The following is a 23,373-nucleotide window of genomic DNA, read 5'->3' on the forward strand; positions in this document are numbered from 1 at the left end:
TTTGATGTTCGCTTATTATGTTATGATATCCCGGGTACCCCTTTTATTCTTTGCAATTCGAATTGAATGAAAAAGTGGTGGAGGCGGCAGCAATTTCGTTCTTTTAAACATTTCCTACATGTATCCGTGTTTTGTTTCGTGTCTTTCGTTGACTACAATACCATTACTAGAAATGTCTGGGAAGCATAGAAGAAAAGGAAGAAAAATACAGAAATTGAGAAACTCCCTTTCTGATGGCCGTTCGAATTGTGTCTGCGTTCATTTAATCGTTTATTCGATTCACTACCATCGAATTATGAATGTGATTCGTCGGAACTTATGACACAAAGCGAGAAAGTTTGTCAACATTAACTTATGTAATATCACGTGACGTTTCAACAATGCGAGTATTTCCACTCCTACTTAACCGTATATGCACCTCGTAAACATTCCTTTGGGGAATTTCCTATCAATCGGTACATGCCGGAATGAGCCAGTCTTCTGCGTTTATGTGTTGCCTTAACATATTTACGTCGTCAGAATTATTTTTGCTTCGTGTCATACTAGTGATGCCATCTGCCTCCCATATTCATGTTATGTAAGTATCGTGTTGATGGTCTGCGTGCTCTCTGCCGAGAGACTTCTTAAATACGTTGGAAAACCATAGGAAATCAACTTCAGCCGACCACCGATGTGCCGCCAACGGGGTTCTAACCTAGATCCTCGCGAAAAGAATCCAGCATGTTGCCCACACGACCGCACAACGGAGTAGTTTCACTACAACAAAAAATTTTTTTATGATTCTTTAATAGAGTATAGGCCTACTGATAGTTTAATACAGAAATATAACAAATACAGAATGAAATTATCATTATACCATTAATTGATGGGGCGCGGTAGCCCTGGTCGATAAGATACTCGCCTAAAGTACCAAAGGATGTTTAGAGGTGTCGCGAGTTCGATACCCGGTTCGTCCTTGTCAGAACACTTTCCTGACGCAGGGGTAAAACAGAAACGGCGACATGACCGCAGAGAAAATTGCTACCGCAGGGAGTCCCCCATCGAGAGGTTAGCGCACCAACCTCTCGACGAGTATAAAAAACAATCCTGCCGTTCGGAATCGGCAATAAATTGTAGGTCCCGGTCTAATTAGTCCTCGTGTGCAGAAAATGACCGCGGTGCGACAAAAATGATCAATGATCAATTAATTGATGACATTTGGAGGTGAATCAGATAATCCTAAACACGTATTACGCTAAGAGCATACCAGCATCAAACAATGTCGACTGATGAGCTAATTAAACTAACAGGAACCAGTGAGATATCTCACAGAATCAGAAATGACCATTTTCAGTTCCAAGTCAGTGCTTTACACACAGAATTGCTTATTAAATTCGTCTAGAAAACCAAGAAACGTCTTTTTCCGGTATGATTCATTCTATGGCAAAGTTAGCTGTGTGTGTGTGTCTCCTCAATGCATCTATTATTTATGAAGTTCTCGGCTGTGAACATCTAAAATAGGCTCTGTAGGCAATATTTCACACGAGGCTAAGCGTATATACTCGTGTATAAGCCGTGTAATTTTGTTCAAAAATTCGTTTCTATATTACATAGAGGAGGGGAGGATGTCGGCTATAATATGTTATTGCCAAATCCCGAAGTTGGCCAGTCAACTGGGCTGGCCAATGTCCGAAATTCGGGCTTTCGCCGGGCTTTAACCGGCCCCCCTATATATATCGATCCCTATGATTCGGGGTCATTGCCACGTTGGCGTATTTATTGTGTGATAATTATGGCCATTTCCTGTAATTAGACATAGCTAACCATAATTATTATGGTTAGCTGCAGCTAATATGGTTGGTTAACTATGACAACCCTAACGATAAAAGGAATCTGAAAATCGATATCCTAGTGATATCCTATAGGGCCGGCAAAGCCCAGCGAAAGCCCGAAGTTCGGACATTGGCTAGATCAACAGGGAGGCCAGTTCACGAAGTGAGCCCACTTCCGCGGCTTTGGCAATAACACATATATATATATATATATACACTTGGGCCAAATGTGAACAGCATGGTGGATTCCATCCGGCTAGTGAAAACAGGGCAATCATACGATATGAGTCCTTTGAGGTGCAAATTGAGGGTCCCTATAAGTTGGATACGATACAAATACAAATACAACGCCACAACATTCAAAATGCCCAACGATGGTAATTGCTATGCAAAGTCATCTTAGGCATTCTTCAACCTTCTCCCACTTGCGGATCGGTGAAAATATATGGAAAATTACGCGGAGAGAGAGAGAGACCAGTAGAAATAGAGGAAATATTCTGTTATCCCGCGCTGAGGATTGGAATCATAAATTATTTGGAATTTAGAACGTATTTATTGAATCTATTGTTATAAACACTACCACACACACACACACACACACACACACACACACACAATCCTTTTGCTCTTATTGCCCGAGGGTTCTAAATATGTACCACAACTACTGAAGTGCACCTCACTTTGATAACATTCCTCGACATTTTTAACGAACAGTGCATGCAAGTGTTGTGTGTGTGTGTATGCATGACCCTAACGTATTTATGATGTCGGAGCAATGCAATACGCGGTTCGTGTCTGAGAAGTGCTGCCATCTGTCGTACATTTTGGAAATGAAAGTGGGAGATGCTTGAAGTATTTTCTCAATATCTACATATCTACCGTGCTACGCATAAAAAAAGGGGGGGGAAACGATACATTGCAAACGATGTAAGATTCGGATAGAACGCTTTGTAGAGATCATGTTCACAATTGCTTTCCCGTAAACGCGTTACTTGTTCAATTCTATTCGGAACTACAAACTCTGATGGTCACTGTTTCATTCAAAATGCAATATAAAAGAGAGAGAGTAATCATATAACAAAAAAAAAAAAAAAAACTTCGAGTATGTCTTCTGCTCTTTATCCCAAAAAGACAACTTCGATGATTCTTCCTCGTTTTTGATAATTTTTTTATTTTCCATTCGTTTCCACATATTTCCTGCGTGTGGTCACCATCCGTGAAACAAATGAACAATTGGGATGAGAGGGAGAGGGGGAAAATAAACCTCCAGCAGTCAAGGCTGTCCATAACATTGACCAAAGTCCTTCGGAATTATTTGGAAATATACGGATAGTTATAATTGCAGTTAATTTAGGAAGTGAACTTTTTTTCAAAAAAAAGAACAAAAAAAAACCTAACAACAACTTTCTACGGTGGCATTACAAGAAGCACTGACCATCGCCGCAAGGACATTGGTCGAAAAAAAAATTTTCTTCTCTTATGGGGTCGGGGACTACAATACATTAAAAAAAAACAACAACAAAAGAATCGTTCGAGGCATTACATAGAAGAAAATATACTATAAGTAAAGAAATAGCACACGCGTGTTTCTGCACCCAATGGGTGCTGATACTAAAGGTCAAGATGCATTGATTTGACCACTTTCCTGAAAATATCCAGTCTTCACCGTGTTAGAGCAGCATTTCTCAACCAATGGTCCGCGACGATGGCATAGGTGGTCCGCAGGCAGACTTAACATTATTCACCCCCTCGTAATTGATATTACTGATATGCATACGGGTTCAAAAAAAAAATTATACCTTCATTTACCATACATCATTGAGGAAAATGCAGGAAATTGCGAACGGAATTGCGTATACGGAATATTAGTAAGTTTTGACAAAAATTTCAATTCATTGCTTTGAATGCAATTTGCTAATTTTGCTAAAATTGTTGAAGGTTGTGGAAATAAAGGGCTGCTTCAAATCACACTAAACAAAATTGTACCGTAACACGGGACACAAGTGGTCCGTCAAATTGTTTCCAGACATTTTACTGATCCTCGTTTTCAGAAAGGTTAAGAAACACTGGACTAGAGAGTTCACGACTATGAGAAAAGACTTGAAGTGACTTTTATTAAGACTTCAAAAGTCACTTAAAAAGTCTTAATAAAAAAAATCTCAATTACCTACAAAAAAATTCTATCCAACACAACTTGATGAGAGCTTATAAATTATAAGAAACTATAATTAGACGATGGTTTTCATAACATTTACCAAAGTCCTTCGGAATTATTGGGATAATAAACTACAGAAATAAAACCTCACTACAGAGATACTCGTTATAATGATAAATTCCTCTACAACGATATTTTTCAAATCTTGTTTGGAGAATTGCCTATATTTTAATAATAAACTCTTCTTGATATAATGATATTCTTTACTGCGATGAATCTCTCTATAACAATTTTTTTTAAATTCTTCACCAGTTTTTGTTCTTTTGGGGGTGTTTAATAACATTGGAATTTGCACAATTCACATTTCGAAAGTGTTAATGAAATTTCCGTGAAGCTACTTTCTGTGTAGTACACAATAGTGGTGTACGATAAACCACTTTATTGTGCGAAATAACTAACTGAATTTTATTAACCAACTAATCAATTATAATTTTTTATTGCGATAAAAACAGAAGGTTCATTTAGTAATTCAGAAGAAATGCCAACTACAGCATAAATTTGGTGGTGAATTATGATATAATGCTATCTCTCGATATAATAATAACCTCTCTAAAACGGTATTTTTCCTTGGGCCACAGATTATCGTTATATCGAGGTTTTTCTGTGTACCGATGGTTATAATTGGAATTGATTTAAGAAGTGAACTTATTTTTTCGGAAAAGACTAAAAAAAACAAAAAACAAAAAAAAAACAACAAAAAAACCGAACGACAAATACAGTAAAGCCTTTCTTTTGCGGTCAACGGCGGAACAAAAAAATTCGTCGCAAAAGAGGGGTGACCGTTAATCAGTGGCTTGAAATACATACTTTTATTATACAAGGGCAAAATATCATTTGGCCGTTAAAGTAGGGTGACCGCATTTGAGGGGGGTGTCCGTTAAGAGGGATTCCACTACGCTCGCATTACAAGAACCACTAACCACCGAAAAGATGATCAAAAGAAAAAATATTTTTTTCTCTCACGGGGTCGGGGACAATACATAAAAAAACAACAACAAAAGAATCGTTCGACACGTTGAAGAGAAGCAAATACACTACGTCGTAGAAATATAGAAAGAGCTCACGTTTCTGCACCCAATGGGTCCTGATACTATAAAGGTCAAGATGCATCGACACACACACACATACACGCACGCTTACATATGATCACATTCCCAAAAATATTCAGTCTCCACCGGGTTCACGACTACGAGAAAAGACGCCAAGTGACTACGGTATAGTCCACAACGAAATCCCAATTACCTACAAATTCTTTCCGACACGACTTGATGAGAGCTAATAAATAACAAGAAACAGTGATTGGACAATGGTTTTCATTGTTTCATCGGCTATCTAACTCAAAATATGCTCTACTGTTATTGATTGTAGTCATCATATATCTTCACATTCGTAATAGGTTGTTTTTTTTTTCAAGGATCACCCTACAACTAATTGTATACAGTATTTTATCCCGTGTAACTAAGAAAGACGATTTTCAGTATACAAATGAATATGCGATTGTTTTCCGAACCATATTTTTCATTTCTTCATGTGCAATACTTATGAGTGAAATTATTGTAAAAAATGAGTGATATTTCAGAAGCACAGATTCGGAAATCGAAGATTTACATCGGATGAATATTTCCCCCCAAAAATAAACGAACAAAATACAGTCAAACTCGGTTATAGTGAACACGGTTGTAATAATACCTAGGCTATAACGGCAATAATTGGCGATTTGGGCTGATTGTATAACGTTGTGGACTATGTTAATGAACCTTGCTTATAATGTTAAAGAAAACGCAACGACCTCGGATATGACGATAGTTTTTCCGTCGCGTTTGCTTTTACTCTTTTATGGCTTTTTTCTGAAAAATTCATAAAATTAGAGTTCGTCACATTGAAGGAATGTTTGTCTGCAGTTCTATCGATATCTAACATTGAAAAAAAAGAAGATTTATTAGTACATGTTTGACGCTTCGACCTGCTCATTTACATAGCCATATGTATGGGACATCTCAGTAAGTTTCTCTTCTTGACTTATATTGTAATAATGTCCCGTTTTGTTAACGAAGGTTACTTTAATGCATAACCTTCACTAGAATCAGGCGATGAAGATAATGTGCATAATTTATAAATTGCGCTATAATGAATATGACTATAAATATTCAAAAATAATGATGGGTGAAATTAAAGAACAGTAATTAGTGAATAGTCGTAACTATGTTTTAACCCTTCGAATACTGACGGCATTTTAAAGTAACAGTATTACTTTCTTTTTAACCCCCGTAACATCCCTTACATACGTTGTTGGGTGTTGGTATTTCGAAGTACGAAGGTTGTACAAGTATTTACAATTACCAGATAACAGCACAAATGTGGGACCACAAGTTTCTTAATAATGTTAATTAATAAAATTAAGTTAGATATTTCTCCCACATAAAAAGTGTTTGCTACACTTTTGCTTACTGCGCCCCACAAATGTGTTCCCTTAACAAAGTTATGAAACAAATTATGGTTTTCTTTGTGGTAAAATAAATAAATATTCATTCATCTGTATTATTCAGCATATTTGAATTGGGGTTTTTTCTGTTTTTATTGTAAGTGTGTATGTGTGTGTGTGTGTGTGTAGTGCTGACGGTACTTTAAAGTACCAGGTCGATTAATTCGATGCGTACTGAATACTTTTTTTTTTTTTTTTAATTGTTTTTGTATTAAGGCTCTAAGATAGAACTAAAATGATCTACCAAAAAATTTACACAATGATTATTTCATTTTTTCATAATGTGCTAGCCGAAGGGTTAATTAAAAAGTGCTCTTACACAACCCCGATGAGAGTATGGAGTTACCTTGATTGCTGTCTGAAAACTAAGTGTAGAAGAGATGAAAAATCTTTGCCACTTCTATGTCTGGCAGTGCTAAGTTTTGTCAGATGTCTATTTGTCAGACACTTACGTCCATTTGCGTTGAAATGGAACTGGGATAGGGAAACACCAGTTTTAGTAGAACTACTAAAGTTAGTGCTGGATAGGTTGGGGGAGACGGAAGGTCTTTCTGATGATAATTAATACCAAGAACTGAAATTTTTTGAAAAGAGCAATTCATTTTAGTTTCATCTCAATGTCTATAATATCTGAGCAATACAGAATATAGCCTTGGAAATTCACGGATAAACATAGAACAATGTAGAAATAGACATTCACGACAGGAAAAGTTTAAAAAAAAGGCATTTATAAAAATAGCATTTATGGCATTTCACCTGAACTTTCGGACTCTAATTATTAGCATAAGATCTTCATTATGAATCAAGTATTTTACCCAGAGTTTTCAATAAAAGAAATTTTAGATGAAACTCCACGTTGTGGTATGAAGAAAACACAATTTTATTGCCTGTTAAGAATGAATTACTTCATGTTTAATTTACAACATTCATTTTCATATAAACCCGGGGGTCTAAGATGTTATAGCCTATAGTATCTCGGTATATCTCAGGTACGAATCATAAAACATGATACACACACACACTCATAACCTGACCTTAAACGTTTATCCGTAAGCAGTGAGAAATAATTCGCACAGTTGAGCAGCCATCTCGAAAATCTTATTCCACTCCATCATATAATTCACACACGCAAACACAAAAAAAAGGAAGACACCTCTTTTGTCTACGGTGCGATATTTACGTAACCTTAGCTTGTCCAAGGCGACAATAACTCTCGTTGGAAATAATTTATCAATTTCAACTTAACCAATAACTCCTGGTATTCTTGAAAAATCCTTGATATTCTTTTCTGACTCTAGACTTTTATTGTTAAAATGTCTCGAATCCGTGAATTTTATGATCAATAGAATCGGAATTTGAAACATTATTCAAAGTTCAGATTCTTTTTATTAAAAAAAAAAGCTTCTCGTGTGTTATAAATTCGAATAAATATAACAGTTACCACACGATAAATAAGTATAGATTTATTTCTGGTTTTTTTTATAGTGTGTGATGCATTGAAATTCTTCGAAATGGGATCTGCAGTAACATCATTGATGTTAATGTTTCTTATAAAGTGGGTTTACTATCGGACTGAATGCATTTATATACGTAGAAGAGATTCCATTCCATTGTGGTCACGACTCCTATTTTCAAATAAATAAACATATTTGCATTTGTTCTGAAGTTCCGTTTAGAGATTCGATATACAGGGTGTCCTGTAAGTCCTGATGCTGCCTTTGTCTCATCAACCGTTCGTCGTAGAGGTATGGTAATAATTTAAAAAAATACTTAAAATATGTTTAGAAGATCACTCTGTATCAGTTTACAGTGTGTCATAAAATAAAAAAAAATCTAAATTTTTATATGCCCCCCGGTCCATGGCCCTCACAAAGGTGGGGTTATCACAAAGGTGGGGTAAAAGTTATCTCCAACTTCCGAAATCAAATATTTCAGCGAATGTTGCACTCGGAAACGCGGAATTTTTCATGTTGGATTCGGGAGAGACAGGGCGACAATTTTCTTATTGGGTATTTTAAGACAGGGTGTCTGTATCAAAAATTTAGATTTTTTTTATTTTACGACACGCTGTATTTTCACTCTTGAAACTGGTACAGAGTGATTCCCGAACACATTTTGAGCATGTTTTTAAATTAGAACCATACCTTCCTTACGGCGAACGGTTGATGAGGCAAAGGCAGCACCCTGTATATCTTAGGACACCCTGTATATCGTATTCATTTACATCAATTGAAATATGGCTAATATTTGATTTTCAGAAACTCTTTCACACAGTTTTTTCTAAAGGAAAATAGTGACTGGAAATTACTTGAAATATCTGGTAATATTCAAATTTCCGATTGCATGCTGCTGTTTTTACATTAGGCCGTCCAGATAGCTCTGAACGTTTTGGTAAATTCATGTTTCTGCTGATATTGTGTCATTTCATCTTATTAAGACTTGGAAAATGGAAATGTAGAAAACCTGCTGAGATGTACAGTCTGTCTTTTATCTTAATCTGTGTATGTAGAATACTTTTACGGAGTTTAACCTTATATGGTCTGGTATTTATTTGAATATACTGAACATGGCAAACATATGGCCAAAAAACCCGTTATACCAATTTATTTTCTAAATTTTTTGATATTTTATAAATATCAATACAAAATAAGGCAGAATAAGTAAAATACTTTTTTTTATCTAGAGGGAGTTGATTTTTTTTGATGGTGTCTTTTTTTTTGAGAGCTGCTGAAATTTTGCGTTCGGAGATTTATAAAACCGTACGAAAAATTGAGGAAATTGAAAATAAAATTCAAAGTACAAGAATTATTCAACTCTGCTAAGAAAAATTTTATCTGTTTCATAAGTAACAGTAGAATAAAAACAACTGTGTGTGTGTGTGTGTGTGTGTGTATATATATTTTACACTCAACTGCCTGTAGCTAATGAAAATTCTATTCCAATTAATTAAACTTCTGAGCTGATGGATTGTTTTGACTACAGCACCCATTCACATCCATCTGTATTTGTAAAATATAATTAAAAAAAAAAATTTTTTTGTAAAATTAATTTTTTTTACAATATATTTTTTTGGGGTGAACCATAGAGGGTTGAATATTGCTTATTTAAAGTTACATTTTAGGCACTCCACGATTTTTCATTGTATGTTTTCAAAAAAGAATGTTCAAAAGGGAGAAATACTGTATGTATGAAGTATATGGAGAAGAAACTTCTCTCAAAATCTCAATCAACAGTTGCATGAATCAGGTAAACAGTGTTTGAAACATGCTTCTAAAATGCAGTGAAAAGGATAATTTTAACTTTTCAATTATCAAGCATGGAAAAATCCAGAAGATAAATTTTAAAGGGGTTATATTAAGAGAAACGAGGTACTCCCTGAATGCGATTGCATGAGAAAAAAAGTTATTGTCGATGTTAAAAAAATATGGGATGTTGCACCTCTGGTAGAGTGTAGTGTTACACCTCAGTACAGTGTACACCTCATACACTATCTATATGATTTATATAGATTTGAAAATGTCACTTATTGTTTTCATACTTACTTTTCTATCATTGTCAAAGAATGCACAGCAATGTTTCCACATACGGTATTTCCCTCCAAAATGCAAGGGTTAAAAATTGTTCTTGGCTTGTCAAGAAATAGGGAGACGCGTACCTTTGAGTTATTCTGCTGGTAATTATAGAAACTTCAACTGCTGGTAATTATAGAAACTTCAACTGCTGGTAATCATAGAAACTTCAACTGCTGGTAGTTATAGAAACTAATAAACAATTATAACTGTTTATGTGGAAAATCATTTAGTTGTGTAACTACTATAAAAAGCCACATAGATGACATTTTCCCCTCCAGACCAGCTAAATTACAGGTGAGCGGAATTTGGGATGTGCCATGGGAAAAAAAAAAGAACACAAGAATAGAGGTAAATCCCCTAAAAAAACGCTCAGCACTTTTGGGACTATCTTAGCTGAATAAATGTGCTTAGTTGATTCGAATATAAAAGTATTTGATGGTTTAACATCTCCTCCAGGATTTCTGTGAATAGCCTTTATCATTCCAATTTTTCTTTTGAAAGGGTTTCTCTTTCAAGGCATTGCAAATCCCGCTGCAGATATCGAATTATTTCAAAATTTTAAGTTTCGGTTAAATTTCGTGTAAATTGCTCGAAGAAGGCAATACAGGTATCCCTCGCTTTACGCGATTTCGCTGCAATGCAATTTTTCAAAGTTGATTTTAGGAAGTCCAGCCTACAAAATTCGGTTTGAAATTTGATCCTGGAAATGGGATTGCAAATTGAAGAGACATTACATAGTTAAATGTGAGCCTGAGACGATCTGGTGCACTTCCATTCTGGACTCGAGATCATCATTCAACAGCCCGTGATTCTGGACTCGAGATCATCATTCAACAGCCCGTGATTCTGGACTATCATCCAAACGTATAGGATCACCTGTGTCAAAATCCACTGTATAATTAGGAGAACCCCAGTCTCTGAACTAATAAGTTGTTTTGACTCCACCAGGCCTTGAAAGGTAATATTTAATATTAATTGTGACCCCCCCCCCCCAAACTAGTTTATATATATCCGTTAACCCATCTAAAATTCAACTAAAATTGGTGATTATATGTGCCAAATGCAATGCGTGATTGAAACTATTTTGTCTCTTTCGACTCGTTTCCGACTTGATTTAATTGTGTTTTGAATAAGTTGTTTTTTTTCCTATGCGATCACGAGCCCCCTAACCACCTAACCGCTAAGTGGAAGGCTTAACCATCCATAACACTACTGAAGTTATAATAAGGAGACGAAAAATGCTTCTGGTCATCTGAATCTCAACTGTTTCATTAAAAAGAGTTACTAGCTTATCATACACACACATACCAAGTTTTTCAGGAAAAAAAAACATCCACACTGACTAGAATCAATTAGAAGTAGTGAAGACAGAAACGTATTAATATAATTCATTCATTCATATTGCCCAAATTCATGGGATTTGTTCATTAGTTTTAATAATTAATTCATTAAAAAAGTTCCTCTGCTGTTATGTTCAATTTTTTAATACTTCTGAAGAGAAAACCAACGTCCTATTTTTCCCATGTAAAATTCAATTCGCTTTACGCGACTATTTTGCGGAACCAATCAATCGCGTAAAGCGAGAAACGCCTGTATATTGAGAAATATTAATATGCCAAGAGAGAATTTCACATGTGGTGGGGGGGGGGGCAATCTGTTCGTCTAATTCTACTACTCGCATCTTATATCTAACATCTGTACAAATTGCATTTCAAAGGAAAGGAACATCTATGCATATCACCACAATCAGCAAGGTTGTGCTGATTGTGGTGATATGCATAGATGTTCCTTTCCTTTGAAATGCAATTTGTACAGATGTTAGATACATTGGGTATTTTTTGACAGTTATAAGGTTTGAGGGGGAGTATTTATCGGTGAATAGATTTCCGGAATGATTTCTTATACTATGAAATTCTAATGCATAAGAAAATGATAATAAGGAATATGATATACGATTGAATGTTAAATTTCTTCACCTATTCGTTGTGTTTGCATACAAAAGAGGATAATCAAACGAAGAGAGTTAATTTGTATTTGGCAATGTATCCTTAAAAGTACCATTTTTTGAACATCGACAAAAATGTGTAAAATTATCGCTTGAGTTAACTGAGGAAAAAAAACTTCTGTCTCGTACAGAGGAAAAAGCTGTCCGAGTTTGAAGCTCTTTCAGAAATTATCTCTTGTTATATTATTATTTCTTCCTCTTTTTCTTCTTCGTTTTGGCGTTTTAATGCATTTCACTAACAATAATTGGTAAAACTATGACCAACGGGTCAGAAAACCTTACAAGTGATCATAACAAATCGGAATTGAAGGTACTAGAAGGACACGTTCCATATGGGTTTGAGCGGTGATTGACTAACATGGAAATGTTTATTCAATCGATATAAGATACAATATATCCTATTTGCTTTTTACATTGAAGAGAAGAATTCGATGCTATTTTGAATAGATAACTCGCAAAATAACTTTCAACTGTTCAAAACAGCGTTGAATTCTTCTACATGCAGACCCGGCTGCTTTTTCCTTGTGGCGACCTTTCATGCATATATTTTAGAGGGCCACAAAATACTTTTATTCCAGCAGGCCGTAAAATGTCTATACCCGGCCGCTCATATGAAGAAGCTTGACATAGGAAATTGGTGATTATTGAAATTTATTAATAACCAATAAAACTTATTTATAACCAATTTCTTTGTTAAGCTTCGATGTATGCAGGACTGGGCGTAGGCATTTTACGTCCAATAAATTTTATTTCTGTTCTTTGCAGAACGACTTCGTAGAATGAATTCGTAGTAGTAGTAGGGGCGGCTCAAGCTTACCTGCCGCCTGGGAGCAAAGCCTCATATGCCGCCCCTAAAGGCGGCCCTGGTGGAAGGCTGGCAGGGCCTCAGTCAAGGGGACCGCTAGATAAACCCGATTTTTTTTTTTCAGAAGAAAGCCACATATGTTGGTTTACCGTGCAAAATGATCGCAACCATACGTCCCGCTTTTGAAGCAGATTTTTCTGCTTTTTTGATTCAGAATTATTTTATTGTTCTAAATAACGCTACATAACAGGTAATTTAATCCTTAAAACAGCACTTAATGTGGGGAGCCATCATCACTTATCCTGTAAAGATGATGTATAACGCGGTTATTTTTATTACATTTTTTTTTTTTTCAAAGGTGTTTCTGGTATTCCAGAGACCAGACAAGTGAGATGCCGAATTTTTCCTTTGCTTGCGGACCATTCTGGAAAAAATGGGCGAGGGAAACAAAATTAATACTTTCCCTTTTCATAGAATACAGGGGCGGCTCTTGGGCCATGCGACCATTGCGACCGCACGGGGCGCCACTTCAGAGGGGAGCTAAGTCCATGGTGAATGGGCGAAAAAAGAGAGGCGCTAAATCCGAGATGGAAGGGAAAAAAAAAAATTTTTTTTGAAAAAGAAAAAGTTTTTTCTTAGAAATTGTTGGGATAAGTTATGAGGGAGGGGCATGACCCATAAGGGTAGGGCTGACAGGGCCCGGGACTATCCTTACCATTTTTTTTTCACGCTATAAATTTAGCTTAGAAGGGTTCACCCATTTAATATCTGGCTTGGGGTCCGCAAAAGATTCCAGCCTGGGGGCCCTGACGCAGGATGTAGGGACTATGGAAGGGAATAGACAGGAGGCGCAAGAATCCAAGATTCCAAATAGAGATTTTGTCTCGAGCCGCCTCTGATAGCTTACATTTTTGTTTCTGGTAATACGGTCGCAGGCAATGTCTATTTATTCCCCTCAAGTTCCTCTAACATCTCCGTTGTCGTGGAATGACTCAAAAGCGGGATGTCATATATAGGAGAGGATTGCAGTGAGAGATATTCCTTTGAATTCTTTTCACATTCACAGAGTTCAGCGAAAGTTAAACGTTTATGAATTCTCTCATTAGTCTATGGTACTTTTATAGGTAAAAATGATGATAATTTCGGACAAGAAACCCGGATGAAATAAATGAAGCAATAAAATTAGTATTGTGTAAACAATAAAGTACAGTATGTTTTATTGGATCCGTGAGCGCTTGTACAAGAAATTCAAGATTGGAAGGAAAATCAATAAGTAGAATAACTCGATTTCGGTGATCATTCGATCCGAAACTTCAAACTATGTTGCCTCTATATCCGCGGTTCCAGCGGTCATTTCTGTATCGACCAGCATCGGCATTCCAGAGGCGATTGTCACCCATGTAACCACCGCTGTAACTCAGGCTGTACGGCCTTCTGTAATATGCTCCAGGAAATGCCCTCTGCTCGTTGGCTGAGTACGAGTAGTAGCCACGTCCAGCCGGATTATTGCCGTATCCGTCGTATCCATATCCGGGTGCCACGTTGTATGAGTATCCGAATGTTCTTCCGTCAGAGAAGTCCCGGCGATCGAAGCGATAGCCGCGGTTGTTGTTCAACCCTCCGTACGGTCTGTATATGCCCCTCTGGTCGGCCAAAGGCGTCGTACGGTAGTTCATCTGACCTAAAGCCGAAGCTATCACCAAAACTGAAACCAGAACAATCTGCCAAAAAGAAAAAAAAAAAAAAAAATTAAGAAATTAATCAATTGAATCGTATGAAAACTTATACTGCCTTATGCCAAAATTTTGGATGCCAAGTTAAGTGGCTCGATTTTAGAGGAGAAATAAATGAAGTATAAGTTATATACAGTAGACACCAGGACCGTCTTAACAGTACTGGGGGAGGGGGCGGCAAAGTGCTATTGTGGGTGACCTAATTAGCTGAAAGAACTTGCTTATAAATTTACATGCTTTCCCCCAAAAAATCATATCGCACCAAATCTCTTTATCACGAAGCCGGACCTCCAGTGCATAAGCATTTGAGGCCCATGCATTAAGACAGCACTGGTTCGCTCTCGATAATCTGGCCCGTCCAGTAATCCGGCGTTTTCAGGCGGGTTTTCTTCGAGCCCCTATAGAAGAGGGAAAACATGCCACACTGGATGTCTTTGCGCAGAAATTTATATTATTTGAATGGGCTTTTTCAATTGATTTCCAGTAATTCGGCGATTTCGGTAATCCGGCATACCCTGGTCAGCTATGTGCCGAATTAGCGAAAGTCTACTTTACCTCCTCTAACGCCTCGATCTACTCGAGTGGGGGGGGGGGGGGATTGCCACGTGTTATTTAAAATTTTAATCTCATTCCAAAAGGTGCCACTAACATAAAAAGTTTGAAAAAGCTGGTTTGGATTTCCAGGATCACCACAACATGTTAAATCGACATCCATCTTTTGTTATTGATTATTGACACAGGGCCGCCCTTAACAGAGCGGGCTCGTAGCGAAAATAATAGCATAGCAGTGGCGTCTTTACAATTTCTCGGCCCTTTTTGGGAGCATGACGTCAGCGGTCCCCGGTCTCGGCCGTGCTGAGAGGTGTGCGAAACATCATTCGTCGGAAGATCACGTGACGTGTTTAATGCAATCTACGCTTCCATTTTCTTATGACATCCATGGGAGTTCAAACAGAAATGAGGAAAGGACTATTTATTTTTTTAAGATTTTTACAATTAGTATTCCAGAATTAATGAATGATATTTCCGGAATTAATGGAAAAGATAATAGTTTTTTTTATATTTAGAAGTTCTTATCCTTTTTAATCTTTTAGAAGACAATTAATTGCAATCTTTAGAGACTGAACTGTACATTTCAAAGGGGAAATTGCCTGGTACGAACTGTGTGTTAGGGGGTGGGGTTGGCACACGCAAATTTTCCAAAAAAACACATTTAGCAATTTTTAAATAGTACTATAAAAATTTCTGCGTCTAACTGCGATCAAGTTTTTGTTCTACCTGCATTTTTAAAAGTATTTTTTTTTAAATATTTTATTATAAAGTACATTTAGCATTGCATATGCTAATTTCTTCTTTTGAAATGTTCTTTTCTAGAAACTTTTTTTTCAAACAACCTTCGTTCAAATGTCTTGAAACGTTATGCGTCTCTCAGCTCTGAGGTGTTGCATGCTTTAACGAGAGAATTTCTAATTAAAATGATTGAAACAAATTTTTTTTGTATAAAATATGGATAAATTTCGGTGATTTTTGAAAAGGTTGCATGTGTTGTTGAATTTAAAATTCGAAAAAAACCGGCAACTAAAACCCTAAAAGCTCTCTTTTGAGATATAGTTGAAATATAAAGTTGAAATATAAATATAAATAAAAAAATAAAATAGTTGAAAAAAAGGTGACTTTTCCCCATAGGAAAGCATAGGAATAAGCCAAGATCTTGCACCACTTATTTAATAAAGTACGTGAAAATACGGGAATTTATATAATAATGGCTGAAATTAATTCTGGTTGTTTTTGATTAAGAATCTGATTGGAAGGTTTTTTTTACTTTTTAACTAACTCTGTATCGAAAAAAGGACTCTAGATAACTTTGGTCCACAACTAGAAACAAAACTGCATTTAGTCACCAGGAGCAAAACCCCCAGGCGGAGATAGACTCGAAGGTCTGGGGGGGGGGGGGCACGATGATGATGTCAATTCACATTTACGCATATACATTATATTAGTCGACTCGACCTTTGACGCTGCCCCCCCCCCCTGCAGCGTCGAAGGCAATATTTCGAATAAATTTTGAGTTTTACTACAACTCTTCAAAAAACACCTTAAATTAACGGAAATTGATCATATTATGGTGTTTTCTTTCGACAATTTATTACTTTTGTAAGAATATTTTATAATATTTTTCATTTCTGACACTCTTGTCGCGGACGAATAAATAAAATAAAATAAACGGTGGTTGACTTTTGGAAAATGGGAATTAACGATTCACATTTTTATTATATTATATTATTATTATATATTTATTTTATTGAACATTGACGCAATATGTTACTGTACAAAATTAAAGCCGTTTTGCTCAACCGTCGATAGCTCAGTTGGCAGAGCGGTGGACTGTAGATGGTTAGGTTTCAGAAATCCATAGGTCGCTGGTTCGACTCCGGCTCGACGGAATAACAATTTTTTTTTTCTCTTTTTCAGTATGATGCACGCGAACATGAAAAAAAAAACCGACGTGATTATATCATTTCCGACGTGAATATTTTATTGAAAATTGAAAGAAAAAAAAATTATTGTTATATAACTCCCCCGTTGTATTGCATAGTATAACGAGTTATAGCGGGGGCTCTCTTTACCTTCTTCAGCCGCGACCCAAAACTCTAACGTGATGAACATCACGACTCATATTTTAGGTCTACTTTTTTTAAACTTCTTATTAAATATGACTAATTTTAACTCTTAATTTTCCGAAATTGGTAAAACCAGTCCATGGTTTTTTAACAAATGGGCTAACAGGGCCGGAGTACAGAGCCCTGAATCGAACAGAGAGTCCCCCCCCCCCACCCCCACATATTGAAATGTTTCATTAAAATCCTGAAATTATTTCTTCAAATAAAAATTTAGACTTTTTCTATATTTATTTCTTCCATTGATTTTCCATAATTCTTCGCTAACTTTTTAATATTTTCAATAATTTTTTATTAATTTTCAATAATTTTTCATTAATTTTCAATAATTTTTTATTAATTTTCAATAATTTTTCATTAATTTTCAATAATTTTTTATTAATTTTCAATAATTTTTTTATTAATTTTCAATAATTTTTCATTAATTTTAAATTATTTTTCATTTATTATTGAAAATTATACATTTCCTTCATTAATTTGTGAATTCTAAATCAATTTTAAATGTTAATCCATTTTTAGTGTATTCATAGGCATCAGCATTCCCGTGCATTTAAAAATAATATCCAGGGCCGTAACTAGGCTGGGGCAACCGGGGCCCCGAGCCAAATGGAAGGCCTCACAATGAATGTACGCTTATTTTGCATAATTTTTTCCTTTTTAAAACCCCCCTAGGAAATGTCTGCCCGGGACCCCGAGAAGGTACGCTACGGGTCTGATAATACCATGCAACGAATGGATTTATAATGGCATTCAGGGCCGTTTCAAAAGCACCATGGGGCTCCTGGGCCAAGAAATTTTTTGAGGCCCTCGCTACTAGGCAAATTTACATGCACACCCACACTCCTAGAATATTTCAACTATATATCATTTTTTTATCCACATTTTTCTTGCCTATCGTACATATCTTATGATTTCAATTCAGATGCAACGTGTCCAATAACAAAAATGCAGTTTTTCCTTTGAAAAAAATTGTTGTCAACATACAAGAAAAATTTAATTATTATTATGTTGTTAAAAGTTTTTAATAGATGGCAGCACTATGCTATACATGTACGGTCAGTTGCCGATACGTGTTTAGATCAAGGTGACCATGCGTCCAGTATTTCTAGAGACATTCCTATATTTTCACGTAATTTTATCACTTAATTTTTTTCACCTAATTAATCGTGCCCATCCCGACTTTTTTGGGGAAATGTCTCGTTTTTCCACGTGTTTTCAACGAAGCCTCCTCGAATTTTTAGTCTTTATTCAAACCAAGGATTAAAATCACTTTTTAAGTATAAATCATTTTATGATATAATTATAGCTATAAAAACGAATATCGATCTTTCATATATATAACGTGGAGAACGCTTTATTTATTGGAAATCATTCTGATCCCAATTTCAGTGGATTTGTTGGAAATCATTCTGATCCCAATTTCAGTGGATTTGTTGGAAATCATTCTGATCCCAATTTCAGTGGATTTGTTGGAAATCATTCTGATCCCAATTTCAGTGGATTTGTTGGAAATCATTCTGATCCCAATTTCAGTGGATTTGTTGGAAATCATTCTGATCCCAATTTCAGTGGATTTGTTGGAAATCATTCTGATCCCAATTTCAGTGGATTTGTTGAAAATCATTCTGATCCCAATTTCAGTGGATTTGTTGGAAATCATTCTAATCCATTGAAAAATTTGCAGTATTACTGCAATAATATAAATTACCAATAATCACCAAAAATATTTCAAAAGTGAGCAAAATTGCCAACTTTGAAAGTTATCCACTTGAAAATCGCCAATGGGAGCAAATGAATCATTAATGCCCCGTTCACATGTGCAAATATTGCGGTAGCATTGGGAGTGCTAGCACCCGCTTGACGACTTTTTTTCCTTCATAAGGAAGGAAATGAAGAGCAGTCATTGGTGAAAATTCTCTATTTGCGGAATGCAGGAATTTTTCGCAGAGTCCTGCCCTCAGCGCATTTCAGCGGCTTACAAAAGGCCTGGCAGGCTAATGGAAAATTCTCTATTTCACATGTGAACGGGACTTAAATGATTCATTTGCTCCCACTGACGATTTTCAAGTGAATGAAGTTGGCAACTTTGCTCACTTTTGGCATTATTTTTGGTGATTATTGGCGATGTCCAATATTTCCCATATTTTGGATTCCCAGAGTTTCTTGTGTTTTTTCGAGTAAATATAGTCAGCCTAACCTAGATGTACGATTCAAGCATCCAAATTCAATTTTACTCCTCCAATTTTCGTTGAGAAGTGGAAATATTTTGTCAAATTTAGGTGATTAATTTTTAATAGAGTCATTTCTCTATTTTTCATTTAAAGGAATAACAAAGAAGAATAACCCCGCTTCTTCCAAAACTACCCCATAAAATTCTAGAGAGGCGTGAAATTACTACTCAAAATTATTCTTTCCGGATGCCACTGTGTGCAGCGATCTCTCTTACGTTGGTGTAAGGTAGAGGTGTCGAATTCACGGCCCCCGAAGGAACTGTTTGTTGCCCGCGACATCCCAAGATCAAAAAAAAAATTTTTTTCTTTTTTTTTAAATAAAGAAATTCAAATAATTTTTCTTTAAATGAAAAATATGAAGAATTTACGTCAAAAAATTATAAATGCGAATGAATTGGCAGTGAAAGCAGCTACATACATGAAATCAGCTATATAGGGGTATTGGGGAAAAATTCCAAGCTTTTTTATCGACGGTTTCTTGGTTAAGGAATGGATGATGAAAGCTGTAGAAAACGTCTATCTTAAATATGTTCAAGCATTTCATGACATTTTTTATAAAGAGACGTATTGTGGTCGAAAGAATAACAGCATTAGCTGATAAAATGCGTGACCAGTTGGAAGCAACACCTTCAAAGGTACAGTGTTTTTCAATCGTGCTGAATGAAATCTTGGGTGTTCAAGACGTTTCTCAAGGGACTGATTTTTCGTGCTTGCGATGACGATAGAGTTCATCACTGAAGAATTTTTATAAATCTTTTCAATTCACGAAACCACAAAAGGGGAAAATATTTCCAACGTCACGCAAAATGTATCAAGTTATTTCACTTGGAAAAATATTAACTTCCGCAGTGAGGAAGGGTGGTGCGTCAGCAATTGGCTGGCAAAAATATAAATTTTGCTTCAAGAATGAAGGAAATGCATTCAGAACATAGTCGGAGATAGACTTGGAAGTCTGAGAGGGAAAGCACGGTCATTATTGCTGGGGGACACAATGATGATGATGTCAATTCATCCATACATATATGCATTAGATCAGTCGGCTTCACCTTTGCTGCCCCCCCCCCCACACGCTTCTCCCCCCCCCCCGTATCTCCGCCCATGATTCACAAACTTCTCGAACTGCAATTTTTCCATTGCGTCATTTATCAACAGGTCCTTTGCTGCAGAGTTCGAAATAAGCGTTCCAAGACTTAGACAAAGGGTCCACTTTGAACTTCACCTGATCCAGAGGCCTTAAGCGCTTCTTATACTGGAAATTTCTTAAAGACTTGGAGATTTAATTTAAGAGATTACCCTTATTAGCATATTATTGGTTGTCGGTCATGAAGTTCTAAAAAACATTTTGTTTCTACTTTTAAGCGAGGTAAAACTGTTCCTAGAAATGAAACATTAAGCTGTTTCGTTTCACAATGATAAGACACAAGTGCGATAGCTTATCTAGAATTCTTAATTGATATTACCGGACATTTGAAAAACTTTAATTTCCTATTTCAAGGGAAACATCAGCTAATGACACGACACGCATTTTTTATGCACTGACAAATTTTATGTCTAAATGGATTTGCTCAAAAAAAGACATTCAGAAGAGACATTCATAAAGACATTCTCAATTACTTCTCGGCGTGTCAACAGTTGATCAATAAAAATCTTAATGGGTAGAATTAATTTTATGGTGTTTATATCAAAAATTGCTCTTTAACGTTCTTCGATTTCAGTTAAACAGTTTTTTTTTTGCTTAATGTTTAACTTTTAGTCACCAACTAACACATTTTTTAATTATTATTTAATAAATTTTTAATTACGAATTAAAAGATTTTTGATTAATAATTTTTAATAATTGGTGGCCCACTTGAGAGGAAATTTTGAAACAAATGGCCTAGGATCCAATTGAGTTTGATGCCCCTGGTGCAAGGGAACAAGGAAAAAAGACACAAAAGAGGGAGAGGCGTTGAAGTGAATATCATTATTTTCCTATATCTCTGACCAGCAGTGCAGATCCGGATCTCTTCATTAAAATGCAAATGATGTGTAAAGATGAAAATGATTAAAAGAGTGAACTATACAACGAGGAACCATGTCAGTGAGTGACCCTAGAGCTTGTGCAAGCATGCGAGTGACCAAAACAGTGACTTAGAGAGTGTGTGATCATGGGACTGACCAAAACAGTGACTTAGAGAGTGTGTGATCATGGGACTGACCAAAACAGTGATTTAGGGGAGTGTATGATCATGGGACTGACCAAAACAGTGATTTAGGGAGTGTGTGATCATGGGACTGACGAAAAGAGTGGCATAGAGACGCCCTGTTGCCTCCTCCACAATGTGAGGCTCACATATTTAGATCCAAATATTCGGAGGTCCGTGGGGTGGTGAGTAGGGCCGCTGAACTAGTCCTGTGTTTCTCAACCTTTCTGAACCCAAGTACCAGTAAAATGTTGTTGTCCAGTAAATATTGTACAACAATCAATATATCGGCGGCGTCATGCCAGAATCACGAACGAATGCGCAATATCCTTGCAAAAAAAAAGAACGTGGAAATGACGTTTGACTGGTCACTCAATGGAAGGTATTTCCCTAAAATGTTTTGTAACGTGTGTTTCAATAGGGAGGATACACATTTGCGTTTCAGGCACAACTTAGAAAACAAAACAACTTAGATAGCAAAACTATGTATGCAAGCAGCTGATAAAAAAAAAGAAGAAAATTCGTACATTCGTGCTTCTGAATGCGGCGGACGATATCAAGTTTTTGCATTTACAGGGTGACTTAGAGAGAATCACCCGGTTTCAAAATTGTAAATTTCTTGCCCGCTTAACCGACCCCCCCCCCTCATCCCCAAATACGTCTCTGGCTCTACTAAATTTTAACGTAAATTTTAACTTGTAAGTGTTGCCAGTACGTTGCGTACTTTTGGCTCTAAGCAGAAAATAATAGATAAATTAACGATTACGGAGAATCATAACTTACCTTCAACATCATTATGGTAAGCTTCCAAAAAATGGTTCTTCAAAAAAAGTTCTCAAGCAGTCACAAAATTCATGAAGACAGAGAGGTGATGGGCTCTTATTTATACGTGATGTACACTTTCAAAATTGGGAGGGAAAAAAATCCAGAAAGAAAAACTAGTTTAAAAAAGTTGAAATGACCTCGAACAATTAAGAAAATTATTTCACTTCAAATTGTTTTCTTTCCCCCCCCCCCCCTACACTTCCATAAAGTTATTTCATTATTATTACTATTATTATTGGTTTTTTTTTAAAGGGACAAACTTACAGAGTGGCTCTGAGAGGAGGGATCATGCACAAATTGAGGCAAGCATCATGGTTTGAAACGATCTGAGAAAAACAAATCGTTTTCTTTCCCTACTTATGCCTTTCTGCTCAGGGCCCGACATCGACATGTTTGAGTCACGAGCGAAGTATGGGTTCCTCCCCCCCCCCCACCCCCAACTAGGATCAAAGATATCTTTTTAATCCAATGACACTTAGCCTTTTGGAGAGTGCGGGGCCACTTTATTGGTTTAGAAACGTTTCAGAGGCCTCTTAAATACTATGAAACTGTGCCACTGTTCGCTAAAGTAATCTGTAAATGTGCTGCGAGTCACTTATTTGATCTGTGAATCTGCCGCGGGTCACTTAAGTGATTCGTAAATGTGCCACAGGCTGCTTCAGTGATCTGAACTGCGCCACGGACCACTCAAGGTCATTAAAGCGGACCGCAGCCCATATTCAGATCACTCAAATGACCCGCGACACATTTACAGATCACTCAAATGGCCCGCGGCATACTTACCAGTCACTTAACTGGCCTACGGCGCAATCACAGATCACTCATTCAAGTGA

General features: G+C 36.4%; 1 protein-coding gene and 1 non-coding gene across 2 annotated transcripts; one reads left to right on the top strand and one right to left on the bottom strand.

Moving 5' to 3' along the window:
* Positions 1 to 14,076: 14,076 nt before the first annotated feature.
* On the bottom strand, positions 14,077 to 22,583 carry LOC149090102 (uncharacterized). The gene is made up of 2 exons (XM_089235566.1): positions 22,499 to 22,583; positions 14,077 to 14,611 (listed from the first exon to the last, which is right to left on the bottom strand). The coding sequence occupies exons 1-2, from the start codon at positions 22,508 to 22,510 to the stop codon at positions 14,204 to 14,206; spliced, it is 420 nt and encodes a 139-aa protein (XP_089091692.1). The 5' UTR covers positions 22,511 to 22,583; the 3' UTR covers positions 14,077 to 14,203.
* Positions 16,978 to 17,067, top strand: TRNAY-GUA (transfer RNA tyrosine (anticodon GUA)). The gene is given in 2 exon segments: positions 16,978 to 17,014; positions 17,032 to 17,067. It is a non-coding gene; the product is annotated as a tRNA-Tyr (tRNA).
* Positions 22,584 to 23,373: the final 790 nt, after the last annotated feature.

Source organism: Pholcus phalangioides, unplaced genomic scaffold (genome assembly GCF_987345545.1).
Source record: "Pholcus phalangioides strain wild (caught in Gottingen) unplaced genomic scaffold, Ppha-v1.0 ptg000001l_1, whole genome shotgun sequence".
Classification (NCBI taxonomy): domain Eukaryota; kingdom Metazoa; phylum Arthropoda; class Arachnida; order Araneae; family Pholcidae; genus Pholcus; species Pholcus phalangioides.